This window comes from Malus sylvestris, chromosome 15, assembly GCF_916048215.2.
Source record: "Malus sylvestris chromosome 15, drMalSylv7.2, whole genome shotgun sequence".
Classification (NCBI taxonomy): domain Eukaryota; kingdom Viridiplantae; phylum Streptophyta; class Magnoliopsida; order Rosales; family Rosaceae; genus Malus; species Malus sylvestris.
This window is the reverse complement of record NC_062274.1, coordinates 15,940,264-15,953,132: the sequence shown is the minus strand read 5'-3', so window position 1 is coordinate 15,953,132 and position 12,869 is coordinate 15,940,264. Positions and strand designations below refer to the sequence as shown.

Below are 12,869 nucleotides of genomic sequence, written 5' to 3'. Positions count from 1 at the left end.
AATAGGCTAAGTCCCCCAAGTATTTTTCATGAGGCCCAGTTGAGGCCCAATAGATGGTACATAATGTAGTCCCCCAAGTCTTTGGTCAATAGAGTCAATTGGCTGGAGACTTCAAATTGAATCCATGTATGGGCCGAAGTGGCGGTTGTTCGGAGGCGGTAGTTGTATATCCTGCACTGAAGCTTTGTAGGTGAAGCTTTGCAAGTGAAGCTTTTGAAGATATAGCTCTGTAAATGAAGCTTTCGAAGCTGATTGACATGAGTGCTGCTTATGAATGTTTATGTTGACTGAAATGAGTGATGCTCATGGATGTTGACATGAGTGATGCTCATGAATGTTGACATGAGTGATGCTCATGAATGTTGACATGAGTGATGCTCATGAATGTTGACATGAATGATGGTCATGAATGTTTATGTATGATTGACATAAATGATGCTCATGAATGTTTATGTATGATTGACATGAGTGATGCTCATGTATAATTTTGGAGTACTGGACGTACTTTTGATCACCTGGTTGGTGATAATAGTGACATGTTGCTGAATAATTTTGGAGTACTGGGTGTACTTTTGATCTGGTTGGTGATAATAATGGCAGGCTGCCGAATAATTTTGGAGTACTGGGCGTACTTTTGATCACCTGGTTGGTGATAATAGCAGCAAGCTGCCGAATAGTTTTGGAGTACTAGGCGTACTTTTAATCACCAGGTTGGTGGTAATAGCGGCAGGCTGCTGAATAATTTTTTGTAGTACTGGGCGTACTTTTGATCACCTAGTTGGTGATAATAGAAGGCCTGACTCTTTTGGGCATATAGGCCTTCGCCCTCCACATAACATTCCAGCCCACTATTTTAGGCTTGCCGGTTTTTTTTTTACCCTCTGATGGGGTTATATAGATATCTGCGAAAAATAAGAAAAATAAATTACATCATTCAAAACAAAGGTTTCGATACAAAAGCTTCGATAGTTGCAGATCGTTGGTGTGTTGCTTTTGCTTTTGCTTTTGTTTTCTGCTTTGCTTTTGCTTTCTTCTTTTCTCTTTCTGCTTTGCTTTTGCTTTCGTTTTTCTCTTCTTCCTTTTAGCATATGGCAGACAACACAAAGGAGAATAATAATAGAAATATTGTAAGAAAACTTATCTTCATCCTGTTTTCCACTAGTGCTCGTGGTATTCGCAGGAGATGGGATCTGAGCAGCAACAAGGCCGCTAACGTGGGCCATGTCGCAGAGCAAAAAAGAGCACTGCACTTATCCGCAATGACGCGAAACCGAATCTGAGGGATTGGGTTTGGATGAAAACAAAAAAGCTATGTCTCCCCCTCATCTGATTTGTAGTAACTTTTTGTCTAAAGTAAGCCACACCCATCCAAAACGCTGCAAAGCAGCGTCTTGATGAGCTAAAGTAGCTCGTCATTCGAAAACTTGGCCATGGCTTTAACTAACAAGAATCGTCGTTTGGAGAAGCTTAGGGTGTCGTTTTGAGAAACAAGTAATGGTAAAGAATCAGCTTGAAAACCTCAGGTCCTCGTCCTTCCATCATCGCCTGTAAATCTCTTGAATTTCCAGAGAGCGAAAACTTGTGGTGTAGGAGATCGAGCCTGGACTTGTCAACGGTCTGTCGGTGCGCAGATTAGTAAGGCAGATGCGTCGAGCACCATGAACCAAATCGAGACAGCTTTTCTGCCAGTAACTGTTAGCAAGAATCTTCCTATACCTCGTCAGTTCCAGATCCATGGCAGTTTTTCCCTAATACCCTGAATATCAAAGCCTGCAGCTCCAGCTCCTGCCACTGTGACAAGCTGAAATAGCTTCCCATTTAGGGAAATCTGTATTATGTCGCTTAAGAAAAAGTCAGGAATGATGTCGAGCTGCCGGGCCATGGCGAGGTTGAGTAACTTGTTGAGCTGAGCCGCTGTGGAAGGCAATATGAAATCTTCAATCTTTTCCAACTTTGCCCTCTTCAAAAGTGCCTCGTGATCTCCTCTCCTCATATTAACCCTAGAGCTAGCAATCACCACTTTCTCTATTCTCTCCGGCCACATCTTCGCCAAGTGGTACGCCACACAGCCACCGTAGCTCGTCCCCATCACACTGAATCTCTCCACCCCGACCTTCTCCATCATCTTGGCAACCGAGGATGCCTGAAAGACCCCAGTTTGTTATGGGGATGCGGTGGTGGAATTCCTAAAGAAGACAAGGTTAGGGATGTAGACGTTGAAGAGGGGGGAGAAGAACTGGACTTGGTTCCGTTACTGCCACATGGCGGTGAGGCCAAAGCCGTGGATTAGAACTAGTAAAGCTTTTTCGGGGTTTTAGGTTTGGTTAGAAAGTTTAGGGTTGGGACCCCAGAAGTGGAGTGTGGTTTGATCATTGTCGAGTTATAAGTTTTGCTGGGAGAGGCCCGAGCTGGCAAAGCAACGGCGGACGCAAATGGTGAAGGAAAAATTTTGTCCTAGCTAAGAACATGTGAGAATATTTGAATACATATGCAAACTATTAACACATTAAAGTAGGCATGCATTAAAAAGCAATTCATAAAACCCATGACTTTCAAAGCCTAGTGAATGGTGAACCAATAAACTCTTTAACAACATTAAAGAGAATAAAGGATTTAGATATTCTTTACCCTTGAAGCTCATCCTTGATAACACAAGGGATTCACCCAAGTGGAGGGCCTTCAAGTCACCTCCTTGCTCATTGGATCTTCCTTGTGAGTTTCTTCCTTTTAGTGCTCATTTGCTTCTTTGAGGATTTGAGGATATGTTCTCCAAAACACCAAAAGCTTGATGTCTCTAAGTCTCTTCACCAAGGATGTATTGTGAAGATGAAATGGATGACTTAGAGAAGAATAGATTGCTAGCTAAAACTTCTCTAAGTGGCCGGCCTCTATAGAGAAAAAGAGAGAAAATGTTTCACCTCTTTTTATCAAGAAAACTCTAAATGAAAATAAAGCTATAAAGTTGAATTTATACTTCATCACATGTGAGTGGCAAACTTGTAATTAATCCAAGTTTGCATCCACTCACCCTATGGCCGGCCATGTTGATGTTATTGGGCTAATTGCCCATTTTGTTTTAGTTGTCATACAACTTAAACATAATGGGCCTTGTGGACCAAAACGCTTTTGGGCCCCGAAGCCCAAAACCAACTTAAAAGCCCAATACGAACATTTCGTATAATTAATTAACTAATTAATTAACTTTGACCATTCTTCAATTAAACCATTTAATTGCATATCCATTTCATTTAATTTCTTCACTTTCATCCTTACTCGGTGTACGATCCATTAGGTTCCATTTAATGAGGTAGTGGGCGATTGTTGCTCTTAACGATCGATTGTGAATTGAAACCACATTTCAATTTTCCCTTAAAATTAGTGTTTGCTAATCATTAGGGCTTCCACAAACCATGAGTGACACCTAGCAGCATGTCATGGTTACCCAAGCTAAGTAGAATTGGTTGGAAAACCTATCCAGTTACAACTACAATGCAATACGGTCCTTCTCTAATACAATATTCTTAATCACATTGTTTAAGTGATAGTTTGTTTCATGTCTACTATCTAATGTGATACTTCTCCATATGATTCAATTGAATAAGATTTGGAACAAACTTCCTAAGTCATATTCATATGTTTTGGCCAAAGACTCTCTAATCATATCTTAGAGTATTCTCCTTCCACCATGGAAGGTTAGAGATCCCTTGTTGTGCATTCATATGCCTACATAACTAGATAGCTTGACCCCAACAATGCCGTGGACACTCCAATGGAATGCCTTTGACATGATCAAAGGTCAAGGACCTAATCATTAGACATCTATGATGCCTCAGGTCAAATGACTACTTTGCATATTGCAACTATCGAGTTCTTACATGACATGTATGTTCGAACTCTCCTTTTTTATCGTAGTTCAGTGTACTCGATTACTCTTTCGAGCACCTATGTGTTTGTCTTAGTGTCCAACACCAAATGACTTGAGACTAGTCATACTCATGCTTGAGTCGACATAACACATACTAACCTTAGCGGATTGTCAATGCCCAATTGTCAATCCTATGGCTAGGAACGTTTTAGGAATGAACATAGGAGAAAGGTCTCGTTAATCTAACTTACTTAAATCACTTATCTCTTAGATCAAATACATTCATTGGATTCTCTTATTGCTTAAACACATGATACAATAAATAGTGATTAACAATAAGCTTTACCCTTCATTAAACATATAATAGTTTAATACAATAAGTATTCCAAAAGTTATTACATCAAATGAGTGGCTTTGTGGGCATACTTCCAACAAATGGCGTATAAGGAAACGGGGCTGAGAAAGAAGGGTAATATTTTAGGAGTTTTTTATCATGAGAAAGATTAGTTCTTTCTGTTTTTGAGGTTGTTTGGGTTTCTGCAGGTTCACGGTGGTGAGATGGAAAAATGAAAGAGAACCGACATAGCTTTTCGTGTCGATTCCTACAGACAACGCCAAATGTTGATGCACAAAACCGAAGGTCTTGGAACAACGGAAATCCGACCGTGAATCTGCAAGAAATGTAAAGAACACAAGAGGTATCGTGGTTCACCCTAATGTTTGGGCTACGTCCGCACTGATATTGTATTTCTCTGTTTATGAGAGGATTGTGAGGGTGAGAGCTTTACTCTGAATATGAGAAGGGATGTGAGGCTTTGGGGATCTCAGGCCTAGGAATTGGCCTCTCTCAATGAGGAAAGTGAAGGGTCCTTTTATAGAATATAGGCTCCTCACTTATTACATATTTACCCCTTCATTTATTACATAATTACATTTGAGTCCCCCGAGTATTTATACGAGATCTAAATACGGAGGCCCTAAGTATGGTACAAACAAAATACATGTAAGTATTGTAGCCAAACTCCATATTAACAATCCATTTGTAAGTTTGAAATATTATTGTTATTGAAATTTTGCATTGGCATGGGCATCTGCATCATCAAACATTATCGTCGTTGATTTCCCCCTTTGTAAACTCATGATGTGGTATACCTGTAAACACGAAATTTTCTTGAAACAAAAGAGACAAGAACACGTGTACAAAAAAAAATTGTATTAATGATTTAGGGGTTACAATCTCTCTCAAATTTGATCATCTGATTCGATCTCTGTAAGGTGTTGATTTGTGGATTGTGATGCTGATCCAAGGGCCGTCAAAGCTTGATCTCGGATGAATGGTTGGAAGTTTCTTCAAGGAAGGCTTTTGGGCTTAATCATGAAGTACGGTTGATGAACGGATCTTCAAAGGGCATTTGAGGCTTGATCTTGATGAACAGTTGATGGATGGATCTTCGGGTTTTTGGGCTTGATCTTGAAGAACTGTTGATGAACAGATCTTCAAGGGCCTTTAGGGCTTGATCTTGATGAACAGTTGATGAATGGATCTTCAAGGGCTTTTGGGCCTTATCTTGAAAAACGGTTGGATATATGGATTTGTTGATGTTGTTGATCCAAAGGGTCGTTGGGGTTTGATCTTAGGATGAACGAATGATGAACGATTAACGCTTTTTTCAAAGGTCGTCGGGGCTTGATCTTGAATTGGTGGAAGTTCCTTCAAAGGGTCGTTGGGGCTTGATCTTGAAGGTTGGGTTGACGAACAACGAAGAGAGCTTTCTTTATCCTTCGGGATTTGCTTTGGAGCTTTGGAGTTTCAAAGCTTTAAGGTTTTGGTGTGAGGTGAATTGGTTATGACTTGGTTTTTTTTCTTTCTAAATGAATGAAATGGCTTATATTTATAGAATTTTCCAAAGCCTAATTTTGAATATATCATTCAGATGAAATAAATCCTTTCTGCCAGGTGTTGACACATGTCTTGTTTGATGACTTTTCTGATGATTCTTGATTTTTTGTTAAGTCACCTGCTATGTGTAAAATTTATGTGACACGTGAACGTTGAAATTTTAATTATTGATCAACATTTACTTCACCGAAATTTCGATGTCTACAAATGCCCCCATTTCAAGGCGCGCCGTATACATGTGCTTGTCACGTGTAGAAGATGCGTTTTGAAGTCCCTTAATGTAAATGTCGATCCAAGGGCCGTTGAGGGTTGATCTTGAATTGGGCTGGAGATTTCTTCAAGGGCCATTGAGGCTTGACCTTGAATCGGGCTGGAGATTTCTTCAAGGGCCGTTGAGGCTTGATCTTGAATTGGGTCGGAGATTTCTTCAAGGGCCGTTGAGGCTTGATCTTGAATTGGGTCGGAGATTTCTTCAAGGGTCGTTGAGGCTTGATCTTGAATTAGGCTGGAGATTTCTTCAAGGGCCGTTGAGGCTTGTTCTTGAACTTTGTTTGAAATTTCTTCAAGGGTCGTCGAGGCTTGATCTTGAAGGTTGAAATTGGACCATAAGGAGCTTCATGTGGTAGATGATCATTGGCTTTGGTAGTGGATGAATCGGCACATATTTTGTTACACTTGTTGACTTTCCACAGCTTATTCTTAAACTAGGTTGGAGGACGTTTTGGCTTCCTCCGATTGTTGACTTTCCATAACTTATTCTTGAACTGGATTTGATTCAAGGGTGGTAGACACTTGATCTTAAATCGAACTTGTGATTTCCTCAAGGGCCATCGAGGCTTGATTTCGAATTTGGCTGGAAGCTTCTTCAAGGGCCATTGAAGCTTGATTCTTGAAGGTTGACTCGAACACATGGCAAGTAGGCACGAGGTGAAGGTGACGACTTGTTGCTTTGTTCAATCTTTCTAATTCACACCTGAGCAGTTTGGTCAACGGTATGATCTTCAAGATTGATGGGCTCTTCTTCTAGTTGGTGACTTGATCTTTAAGGATTTGATTCAAGGGTGGTGAATCGGCACATGCAGCCCACAACGCCTAGCGAGTCGACCCAAGAATTTGAGGGTCAAAACAAGTCCTCCACCCAGAGTGATTGCAACCCTGATGATATGAGATACTTTTGATTTTGAAGAAGTAACGGATGAATCGGCACATGCTTTGTTGTGCTTGTCTCCACATGCTTCAATGTATCATTTTCCCTTGCCTTATCTGTTCTTCTGGCAGATGTGATATCTTCTCTAGAAGCATAAGATGTTAAGACAATAGGTACTTCGAGAGCAGTGCTAGGTAAGCAATCAGGGAAGGGTTCCAGGCAGTCGGTTCTAGATCGGAAGATTGATACCAAGTGCTTGCTGATTGCTTTCTTTCTCATTGTCCCGCAGGTAAGAACAAGGACAAAGAAAAGGACAGGGAGAAAGCATGATATGAAATACTCTTGCTTTCGAAGAAGTGGTGGCGATTTGACAGCTTTGCACTGCGAGGATTTGTTCTTCGGCGATGGTGCTGTCAATATGTTGTTGAAGCTTCTCGAGCTCTTGGATTCAACTCATACCCCTTCTTCTCTCTAATTCTTCAACTCGGACTCCTTCTGCTGAATTGATTGTGCATGCCGCATTTCCTTATTTGTTCTTCAGGCAGATGTGGCAACTTCTTGAGTTCCTCAACTCAGACTCCTTCTGCTGAGTTGACTGTGCAGGCTGCATTCTTCTCTACTTGTTTCTTCTGCACGTTGTCTCCACATGCTGCAAGGTATCGTTTTCACTTGCCTTATCTGACTTTTCCGTTGGATGACTTATGAAACGGTGGAATCTACAGTACCTTGGACTGTCAATACGATTCATCTCTTCCGGCCGTCTCCACTCAGGTAAGTCGATCACCTTTTTGTCGAGCAAGTCTTTTAACATGGCAACCACATCAGAGTCAGGGAATGGATAAGTCTTCTCCTCAAGCTCCTTCAAAGTACGTCTACGCATCTCTTGATCACAAAAAGCTTCGGCTTGAATCGCCTTGCCTCGTGTAGAGATTTTGACGGGAGCTGTGTTGACCGTCATTGCTTCCTTGGTGGATTTCCACGCAGCCTTCTCCATATTTGTCCCAAGAGCTTTGTCGTTCTTGTAGTCGGCGATCGATTTTTTCTTCCTATGATAAGCGATGCTCAACTCCATGTCATGGGCGCGGGTGGCTAACTCTTCAAAGGTCTGTGGTTTAATGCCTTGAAGGATGTAGTGTAATCCCCACTGCATGCCTTAAACACACATCTCGATTGATGAGGTCTCCGAAAGTCTGTCTTTGCAGTCAAGACTTAGAGTGCGCCATCGGTTGATGTAGTCCACGACTGGCTCATCTTTCCATTGCTTCGTACTTGTCAGCTCCAGTATGCTTACAGTGCGGCGGGTGTTGTAGAAGCGGTTAAGGAATTCTCTTTCCAATTGCTCCTAGTTGTTGATGGACTCAGGCTCTAGGTCCGTGTACCACTCAAAGGCGTTTCCTTTCAGCGAGCGCACAAACTTCTTGGCGAGGTAGTCTCCCTTCGTCCCTGCGTTGTTACAAGTTTCGACGAAATGTGCAACGTGCTGCTTTGGGTTTCCTTTTCCATCAAACTGAATGAACTTTGGTGGTTGATAACCCATTGGCATCTTCAAGGCATCAATCTTCTTGGAGTATGGCTTCGAGTAGAACAATGAGGTATGTGAGCTCTCTTTGTACTGCGCCTTGATGGTGTTGGTGATCATCTCTTGCAGCTGCTGGATAGAAAGAGATCCCATGAGTGCCGCTGCTTGGTCTGGCTCCGGCTTCACATTGATTTTCTCCACCGGAGGCTCCTCTTCTTCGCCAACTCCTCTCTTTAGTGGATCATCCTCTGGGTTGGGGTTCTCGCCGTCATGTGGCTCCAGTCGATTGACGAGTGCAGCGATTTGCAAGTCTTTTCTTCCACAATCTGTGTTAGCCTTGCGATCGTTTCATTCATTTGAGCCAGTTGTTCTTCAATAGAGGTAACGCCGATGGTCATGACTTGTGCAACCAATATACGTGACTTTCCTGTAGACATCCAGGATACTGACGAAGAACGTTGTTGGCTGCTTTAGGATGTCATTTTGTGTGCCTCAGCAGCATGTTTCGGTGCCTCCAGCGAGGTCAGGTTAATGACGGACTCACGCTTTTGATGCTCCATTTGCTCCTTTAGCAGCACCAACTTTGAAGTGGCATGTTGAGGAGCGGTTGTGGCACCAATAGATTGTCTGTTCGCGGCAGAAGTGCTCAGGATCCTTCCCTTGGTGGTTGCGAGAACGGCTTGTCCCTTGCTTGATGCCATTGACTTTGAGGTGTATTTGGATTCCTTGAACGAACAAAGAGATAAGAGGTAGAAATGGTCCCACTAGGCGTGCCAAATTTGTAAACACGAATTTTTCCTGAAACAAACGAGAGAAGAACACGTGTACAAATTTTTTTTTGTATTAATGATTTAGATGTTACAATCTCTCTCAAATTTGATCATCTGATTCGATCTCCGTAAGGTGTTGATTTGTGGATTGTGATTCTGATCCAAGGGCCGTCGAGGCTTGATCTCGGATGCATGGTTGAAAGTTTCTTCAAGGATGGATTTTGGGCTTGATCTTGAAGAACTATTGATGAACGGATCTTCAATGGGCCTTTGAGGCTTGATCTTGATGAACAGTTGATGGATGGATCTTCGAGGGCTTTTGGGCTTAATCTTGAAGAATTGTTGATGAACGGATCTTCAAGGGCCTTTGGGGCTTGATCTTGATGAACAGTTAATGAATGGATCTTCAAGGGCTTTTGAGCTTTATCTTGAAGAACGGTTGGATATGTGGATTTGTTGATGTTGTTGATCCAAAGGGCCATTGGGGTTTGACCTTAGGATGAACGAATGATGAACGATGAACGCTTTCTTCAAGGGCCGTCAAGGCTTGATCTTGAATTGGTAGAAGTTCCTTCAAATGGCCGTTGGGGCTTGATCTTAAAGGTTGGGTTGACGAAGAACGAAGAGAGCTTTCTTGATCATTCGGGATTTGCTTGGGAGCTTTGGAGTTTCAAAGCTTCAAGGTTTTGGTGTGAGGTGAATTGGTTATGACTTGGTTTTTTTTTCTTTCTAAATGAATGAAATGGCTTCTATTTATAGAATTTTCCAAAGCCTAATTTTGAATATATTATTCAGATGAAATAAATCGTTTCTGCCAGGTGTTGACACGTGTCCTGTTTGATGACTTTTCTGATGATTCTCGATTTTTCGTTGAGTCACCTGCTATGTGTAAAATTTATGTGACACGTGACCGTTGAAATTTTAATTATTGATCAACATTTATTTCACTGAAATTTCGATGTCTACAATACCACCGTGAGTTTCACAGGTGTTGAAAAAGTTAGCAAGTTAGCAAAAAACAGTTTATCGGGGAGCAAATGGGCCTTGGACATTCTAAAATGGGCCTATCAAAATGGATAGAATGATTGCAGGCCAGCTGAGATGGCAAAACGAAAGCCCACATGTTGGTCAAAATTACAGGAACACCCTCAATAGAAAGCCAAAACCTCTGATCCCAAAGGCGAACTTCTCTCTACCATAAGCGCACAGGCCGCTCCGCAGCACAAAGAGAAGCTAAGGACTCCGGGAGTCTCACTCTCTCTTCGGATTTGCATTCGAATCCAAGAGCACGAACGCGAAGGTAAACCCACTTCATATTTTGCTTTCCCTGGTTCAATTCACTATCTGTTGATTTTTCTCATGGCTCTGAAGCTTTTGCTTGTTTAGATCTTGCGATTTTGAACTGACCCTTTTGGTGTTTTGCTTTGAATTTGTAATCGGAGCATGAAAATCTATGTGGTTGATTTGGGGTTTCAGACCCAGATGCAAAGATTTGATTTGTTCTTGCGTATGAAGTTTTCTGCTGATTTAATTTTGTTTTAATCTCGATGATTAGGGTTTATCTCAATACCCAATTGTCAATTTTCTGCTTTGAGGCTGATAAAACTTAGGGTTTATGTAAATTTCAAAAAAAAAAAAAAAAGGGGGGGGGGGGTTTTATTGTGCTTGGTGCAAAATGATGAAATTTTTGTTTTGGGTGGTGCTAAGATTACTTATTTTTGGTGAATTGTAGTTATTTTACTTAGTTTAGGGGGCGATTAACTGATTGTTATATTGGGTAATTTGTTGTATTGTGAACTTAGGACTGATTTGGGGATCAATGGCATCGAAGTTGCGTCAGTTGCAATCTAAGGCTTGTCAAGCAACACAATTTGTGTCCCAACATGGAGGTACCTACTACAAGCAGTTGCTAGAGCAGAACAAGCAGTACATTCAGCACCCACCAACCGTGGAGAAGTGCAACGAGTTGTCCAAGCAATTGTTTTACACTCGACTTGCTAGGTTATACTTCTGAACCTTTTTTGTTTAAGGACTGAATTTAGTTACTACTTGGCTGGCTCTGGTACGAGTTGTAGAGTGAATACCATTAAAGAAGTCTCATATATGTTGACTGAATGCTCTTCAAGATTTAAGTCTGCTAGTATTTTGTTGCATCCATGTAGACGATATGATCCATTATATCTCACAGCCTTACTTTGAAAGTCTTAGCACTGTTCTTACTTCCTAAACAGCCTGCTCATGGTAACTAAAATGTATGACTACAAATAAGTAGATTGAGTGACAATTATTGTGTAGACATTATTATCACGCACAATGATAGGGTGGATGATTTCAGACACACTCTTGCCGACATTAGGATCAAAATTTAGAACTTTATGAAGAAAATGTTTTATTTACATTTTAATACATGTTTGCGTATTAGATTTCTTTCATTTATCTGCTCTAAGTAGCGTTTCTTTTGAGAAGAAAGAAAAGAAAGCCTACTTTTTAAAACTCCGAAAATTGAATTTGATGTTGATGCAGATTTTATAATCGAAGGAGAAGCATGTAGATTGGGTTACTTGTTTGTCTTGCCTCCATTTATTTTTTATAATAACAATATGTGCTCTGCGAAGAAACTAAGAAAAGTGCATTGTCTTTGCTCCTATTTCTTTGTGCTACTAAGTTTTTATGAAGTTTTCAAGTGCTTAAGAAACTGGGTGAGGTCTATGGAACATGGGGACTAGTTGAAGTATCAATTGAGATAATGACAGATCATTTGACCTTTTAAGTTGGAACTTTATTGGTAGGATCTGTACTTCAATTGAGATAATGACAAATCATTTCACCTTTTTAGTTGGAACTTTAGGTGGTCCACCAAAAAAGATAGTGAAAAAAATTATTGCTAGAGTTTATAGGAATTGTTCATGTTGCATATGGTCTAGCATCGGGTATTCATTTTCCGATTTGCTTTCTAGATCCAGGAAGTGGCACTAGAACTTATTACAATAGTCTGAATAATTTGGATACGTCCTTGAATTACAATCTTTCATGGGAACTCAGTGGTTTGATTTTGATTTTCACAAGGGCTCGGCTATATTTGTGCAACTTGGAAACCGTCATTCAGAATGCATCTGATACCTTTTTTCATTCTTTTTCATTGCAACGACATCCTAGTTGTATGACTATAACTGACTCATTTTCCACTACATACAGTATTCCCGGTCGTACCGAGTCATTCTGGAAGGAAGTTGATTATGTCAAGCATTTGTGGAAGAACAGGAAGGAGTTGAAGGTTGAAGATGCTGGAATTGCTGCTTTGTTTGGGCTGGAATGCTTTGCATGGTTTTGTGCCGGTGAGATTGTTGGAAGGGGATTTACTTTCACCGGTTACCATGTCTAAGAGCAACCATAAGGTAAAATGTTTCTAGGGATTGCACATGGCCTTTCTCGTCATTTGTGGTTGATCTGAACCGCGAGTACTGTACTTGAAATTTTTTGTTTTCCGAGACGAATTTTTGAAGCTGAGAAATCGGTGGGCAAGTTTGACAGCCATAATAATCAAATGTATTTGAAAGTAACTTGAATGGGATGTTGTTCGGTTATCTTTTTTCCGGAATCATGAATGATGCTACTACTTTAAAATTCTGATTTGGATTCACTCTTTCTGTCCATCAATGGAGCTTGTA

At 40.9% G+C, this 12,869-nt stretch overlaps 1 protein-coding gene and 1 pseudogene across 1 annotated transcript; one reads left to right on the top strand and one right to left on the bottom strand.

The window, feature by feature from the left end:
- Positions 1-1,609: 1,609 nt before the first annotated feature.
- LOC126602720 (uncharacterized) lies at positions 1,610-2,641 on the bottom strand (annotated as a pseudogene).
- Positions 2,642-10,333: 7,692 nt separating this feature from the next.
- LOC126605326 (uncharacterized) lies at positions 10,334-12,841 on the top strand. The gene is made up of 3 exons (XM_050272694.1): positions 10,334-10,501; positions 11,004-11,202; positions 12,397-12,841. The coding sequence occupies exons 2-3, from the start codon at positions 11,021-11,023 to the stop codon at positions 12,581-12,583; spliced, it is 369 nt and encodes a 122-aa protein (XP_050128651.1). The 5' UTR covers positions 10,334-10,501; positions 11,004-11,020; the 3' UTR covers positions 12,584-12,841.
- The last annotated feature ends 28 nt before the right edge of the window (positions 12,842-12,869 follow it).

Coding starts and splice junctions, on each gene's coding strand:
- LOC126605326 (XM_050272694.1), top strand. CDS start 11,021: ATGGCATCGAAGTTGCGTCAGTTGCAATCTAAGGCTTGTCAAGCAACA. Junction 11,203..12,396: donor TTTTACACTCGACTTGCTAG/GTTATACTTCTG, acceptor CACTACATACAG/TATTCCCGGTCGTACCGAGT.